Below are 5,235 nucleotides of genomic sequence, written 5' to 3'. Positions count from 1 at the left end.
GGCCTCAGGCTGGGCCAGGGGAGGCTCAGGGTGGACAGCAGGAGGAATTTGCCCATGGAAAGGGTGCCCAGGCCTTGGCAGGGGCTGCCCAGGGAGCTTTGGAGTCCCCATCCCTGGAGGTGTCCCAGGAAGGGCTGGAGGTGGCACTGAGTGCTCTGGGCTGGGGACAAGGTGGGCATCGGGCACAGCTGGGACTGCATGGGCTGGGAGAGCTTTTCCAGCCTCACTGATTCCAGGACTCTGTGAACTCTAGAGCTGGAGACAATCAGTAAAACTCGAGGGTTTTACACAACAGCCCTCTCCCACTCCCTCACCCCCAGCTGAGGAGGGTCCTCCCCACGCCAAAGGGTTCTAATTGAAGTTTAACAGCAGTAACACAAAATCCTCGTAAAGCCACCCAAAGAAACCCAAGTCATCAAAGTAACTTCAAATTACACGTAACCAATGTAACTTGAAATCACGTGTAACCAACCTAACTTTAAACCCCAACTAATCAACACAACAGTACAAGATTCCCGAGGCGGTGCTGCGGTGCCGCCCCGGTCCCGAGGACAGCCAGGCCGTTACCCGCATCCAGAGCCGCGTATCCCCCGAGGAAAACACCTGGAATCTCCAACAGGACCCGCACAGGGACCCCTAAAAAGGCCTAAAAATCCCCAATGCGGGCAGGTACCCCGGAGCCTGCCGGGGCACGAGGAGTGGGTTTCCCCCGAGAAATCCCACCCGCTCACGGCCCTTTCCACCTCCCCCCGACCCTTCCTCCCTCCCGGGGCCTACCCGCGCCCCCCCACCGGAACCACCCGGTCTCCCGGCACAAAAGGCCTGGCGAAGGCGCGACAGACGTGCCGTGCCGAGTAGAGCAGCCAGGCCCCGGTGCTCACCGCGGGTGCCAGTCACGGCAGCCTCGCCAGGCCCCAGTGCTCACCGCGGGTGTTGAGAAGCGCCGCTCGGAGCGGCCGGGCCGGGTCAGGCCCGCGGTGCCGCCGCCGCCTCACGGGGCCGCAGCTGCGTCACAGCCCGCGCGCGCACTCCCGGCCACCCCCGCGCGCCGCCTGAGCCCGGCCCCGCCCGCTGCGCTCTCACCTCCCATTGGCCGCGCTCTCCGCTCTCGCCCTGAGCTCACGCTGATTGGACACAGCAGCGCGGCGCACCGAGAGCCCATTGGCCGGCCAGGCGGCAGAGGGGGCGGGGCTTGGCGCCGCGGAAGGGTCCAGAACGGCCCGTGTCTCGGCGCCGCCCCGACATCCGGGGCGTTTGAGGGGGCGTGGCTTCTCCCACAAGGACCAATCGTGTGTCGCGGCGCGAGGGCCTGGCCCCGCCCCTTAAAGGGGCCGCAGTGGGGTGGGGGGGCGGGGGAAGAGGAGGAAGAGGTGGAAGAAAGGGAGGAAGAGGTGGAGGCGGAAAAGGCGGAGGTGGCGCTGCCGGGCCGGGACATGGAGCAGCGGGAAGGGGGCTGAGCGGTGAGGGGGCTGTCGGGGGTCCGTCACTGTGGGATACGCGGGGTTTGGGGAGCGAGACCCAAGGAGGGTCTTTGGGGGCTGTGGGGGACCCAGAGGGGTCACTCACAGAGAGATCCTGAGTAGGGGACAGCTAGGGGGATCTCGAGGGAATGTGGGGTACCCAGGTGAGGGTCTCAGGGGGGTCTCTAAGGGGTGTCGGTACCCTGGGAAGGTCTCAGGGTGGTGCAGCCTCTCCTCTGCAAGACAGGTCGGGCCCATTCAACACGTGATAAAAAATATTTGCCTTTTATTTGCCCTCCTTGGGCAGGGCTCTCGGGGTCAGGGAGGGTAGAGGCCGAGGTAGAGGGTAGAGGGGGCTGCTGCTTTTGGACCCTTTTAGTGTTCCCACAGCACGGGGAGCTGCGGCCGAGCCCCCTCAGGGAGGGACAGGGTCTGAGGGGCGCCATCCCCGCTCCCGCCCGTGGGGCAGCGCTCGGGGGCTCCTCGGGGTCCCACGGTGGGGAGCCTGGGCCGGCCGGGGACCACCCTCCCTCCGCACCCAGTCCTGGCGCTTTGGAGCTGCCCTTTCTCTTTGCTTTTATCCCTCAAATAATTCCCTGTCTCCCACCCCACAGGCTGCATGGGGCTGAGCTCCGGTTTCCGCGGCCCCTCGGTGCTGTGGTTCGGTCCCGTCGTTGCGGGGGTTTATGGTGCCGGCAGAGGGGTGGCTGTGCCGCCCTGGGGCCCTGCCCAGACGGCTGAGGGATTGTCCGTAAATCGGATTTGTCCCGCAGCCGGGGGGTGCTGAKGTGGGATCCGTCCCAGCCTGATCCCTTGGGGCGTAACACGGAGCCCTGGGCTGGGGGCTGAGGGGAGCCCTGGGCTGGGGGGACTCCCGTTCTGGGGGTCTGCCAGGCTCCACAGGTGCCCATCCTCGACCTGACAARCCCTGGCTTCGTTGTTATGTGGGGCTTGTGCTGCCCCGATCCTGCAGCTAGGGGTTTATGGAATCCTGGAATATCCTGAGCTGGAAGGGACCCCCAGTGCCACCCCTGTCCCTGCCCAGACCCCCCAGCAATCCCAGCCTGTGCATCCCTGGCAGCGCTGTCCAAACGCTCCTGGAGCTCTGGCAGCCTCGGGGCTGTGCCCGTTCCCTGGGGAGCCTGGGCAGTGCCAGCACCCTCTGGGGACAGAAGAACCTTTCCCTGCTCTCCAGCCTSAGCCTGCCCTGGCCCAGCTGCAGGCAGTGCTGTCGTGCTGGCCCCGGGTGCAGCGAGGCGAGGATGGGCTGTGGGTGCTGGGATGTGCYGGAGGAGCCGCAGCTCCCGGCGGGACGGATGGCAGTGGCCTGGCTACGTCAGTGCTGCCCTGAGCACGGGAATGATCTGGATGGATCCCGCGGGACAGAGCTCACGTGCCCTTCCTGCCAGATCCCTCTGGAGGGCTGCAGGGAAGGGCCCTGCTSTGCCCCTGCTTCCTGCTCTCTGTGAGCCTTTGGCTTCCTGTGTCTCCACAATGAGATTTTCCYGTGCTGCCCACCCTGGGGCTGTGGGTCACACAGGGTGTGAGGGACTGATCCCCGTGTCCATCCCTGTCCAGGGTTGTGTGGGGCTGGACAGAATTGCTGTGTTTGGGAATGCTTCCCAGGGTCATCGAGCTGTGGGGCTGTGGGGTCACACAGGGTGTAAGAGGCTGATCCCCATGTCCGTCCCTGCCCGGGGCTGGACAGAATCACTGTGTTTGGGAATGCTCCCCAGGATCATCGAGCCTGGCCTGTGGCTGATCCCCACCTTGTCCACCAGCCCAGAGCAGGACAGAGCACCTCAGTGAGYTGTTTGTTGGTTTATTTCCAGGTTTCCAAGATGTTGCAGGTCCCGCTGCCGCTGGATCGGGACGGGATCCTGTTCCGGCTGCGTTTTACCACGCTGGCCCTTGGCACTGTGTTCTGCCCCCTTTTTGGGTTCCTCTTCTGCGTGATCTGGTCTCTGCTCTTCAACTTCCGTGAGACGACTGCGACCCACTGTGGGGTGAGAGTCCCATGGGCAAAATCCACAACTGTAGGGTTGGGGCAGCTGGTGGGGTGACAGCTCCTGTGTCCTCGTGGCCTCCTCTCCCTTCCCCTGGGCTCTTGTCTCTCCTCTCCTGGCTTCCTCTCCCTCCTGTTGGGCTCCTTTCTCCTCTTGGGCTTCTATCTACTTTCTGGACTCCTCCCTCCTTTCCTCTCTCCTCCTGGGCTCCTCTCCTGGGCTTTTTCACCAGAAGTGTTAGAGAATCCAGACCAAGCTACCCTGTTTCATTGTCCTTGCGATGCCTCAGGACAGCTGCTGTGCTTGGACTGAGGGAGGGACAGACTGGTCAGGCTGGTGTCTGGACTGGCCATGTTGGGGGTTATTGCAGTAGGGATGAAGGTGGGGAAGCTGAAGGGAAATACATTGTCCTATGGAGGGGTTGGTCCAGAGCTGCTGCCCCCAGATCTGCTGGAGTTCAGAGGAGTCTGGGGAGGGATAGTCTGGAGTTCCATATGGGATGAGATCAGGCTTCTCCTCAGGCTTTCAGGCTGCTGGATGAGCAGCTGGRAATGAGCTGGAAATGGAGGGTAGGAGTCACCTCACACGAGCAGGAGAACTGTAGCAGGGCCTGGAGTGCCAGAAAAGGGGGAATGGCTTCCCAGCGCCAGAGGGCAGGGCCAGATGGGATATTGGGCAGGAATTGTTCCCTGGGAGGGTGGGCAGGCCCTGGCACAGGGTGCCCAGAGAAGCTGTGGCTGCCCCTGGRTCCCTTTGAGTGCCCAAGGCCAGGCTGGACACTGGGGCTGGGAGCAGCCTGGGACAGTGGGAGATGTCCCTGGGCTTGAAGGTCCTTCCAACCAAAACCATTCTGGGATTCTGTGCACGATCAAGTGCAAAGGCAAGAAACCTGAGCAGGTCCCTGGGCAGGCCCCAGCAGGGTGTGGGGTCYGTGACACACACAGTCCAGGGCACTGCCACAGTACATTCCCTGGCTTTGGGAATAGGAATAAACTCATTTAGAATTGAAAAAAAGGACAGTTTTAGAGTCTGGAAGAGGATGAGTACAGCACTGTGTGCTTGTCCCCACGAGCCCGTGTCCCTGCAGGTGCCCAAYTACCTGCCGTCCATCAGCGCGGCCATCGGGGGCGAGACCCCGCAGCGCTACGTGTGGCGCCTGTGCATCGGCCTGCACTCGGCCCCGCGCGTCCTCGTGGCCGTGGCCTACTGGAACCACTACCAGAGCTGCCACTGCCCCCACCCACGCTACCTGCGCCTGTGCCACGTCACCCTGCTGCTCAACCTGCTCGAGAACTTCGCCCTCCTCATCCTCACCTACGTGTCCTCCACCGAAAACTATGGTAGGTGTCACCCCTGCCCCACCTGGTCCCTGCCTGGGCCCCGCCCTGCTGAGCCCTTCCTTGGGCCRCTGCTTTGGAAAGAACGAACAGTTAAAAGGCCCAGACATTCTATTGAAGTTAGTCATTATAGAGGAAGGGTATGTTCCTAAGCTGCAAAGAGCCATGCTCTTTCCACAGTTCTTGGTTGCTGAAAATCGGTTGAAGCCATGGGTTCAGTTTTGGGATGGAGCCTGGACCAGGCCTTGGCACTTGGTTCCCCCAAGGCCCCACTCCAGAGGCTGAGGGCAGGTGAGCAGAGGTGGGTTAGAGCTCATCCTGCTTCCCCTCCATCCCCACAGCTCGGCTGGAATCCGAGCTAGCTTGGCTCCAGCTGCCTTTGGATACCCTCCCCCAGAATTTCTGGGGGAAATTTCATAGAATCACAGAATG

The 5,235-nt window shown here is 62.6% G+C and overlaps 2 protein-coding genes across 4 annotated transcripts in view; one reads left to right on the top strand and one right to left on the bottom strand.

The window, feature by feature from the left end:
• NUP98 (nucleoporin 98 and 96 precursor) overlaps positions 1-1,029 on the bottom strand; it is a 35,208-nt gene extending 34,179 nt beyond the window's left edge. Inside the window, exon 1 of one of the 2 annotated variants that reach the window (XM_057381638.1) lies at positions 926-1,029. The gene's annotated coding sequence lies outside the window, so the exon portion shown is untranslated. Of the gene's footprint in view, positions 1-881 lie in introns of both variants that reach the window. The other variant, XM_057381636.1, reaches the window with a different exon arrangement.
• Positions 1,030-1,376: 347 nt separating this feature from the next.
• The window catches only part of PGAP2 (post-GPI attachment to proteins 2), a 15,595-nt gene continuing 11,736 nt past the window's right edge, over positions 1,377-5,235 (top strand). The window contains exons 1-3 of one of the 2 annotated variants that reach the window (XM_057381596.1): positions 1,377-1,460; positions 3,293-3,466; positions 4,554-4,806. In XM_057381596.1, the coding sequence (XP_057237579.1) occupies positions 3,302-3,466; positions 4,554-4,806 (418 nt within the window). In that variant the 5' untranslated portion in view covers positions 1,377-1,460; positions 3,293-3,301. The remainder of the gene's footprint in view (positions 1,461-3,292; positions 3,467-4,553; positions 4,807-5,235) is intronic. The other variant, XM_057381595.1, reaches the window with a different exon arrangement.

This window comes from Malurus melanocephalus, unplaced genomic scaffold, assembly GCF_030028575.1.
Source record: "Malurus melanocephalus ecotype Western Australia unplaced genomic scaffold, MMel_1.1 scaffold_518, whole genome shotgun sequence".
Classification (NCBI taxonomy): domain Eukaryota; kingdom Metazoa; phylum Chordata; class Aves; order Passeriformes; family Maluridae; genus Malurus; species Malurus melanocephalus.
The sequence above is the reverse complement of the archived record's forward strand: the minus strand, read 5'-3'. Positions and strand labels throughout refer to the sequence as shown.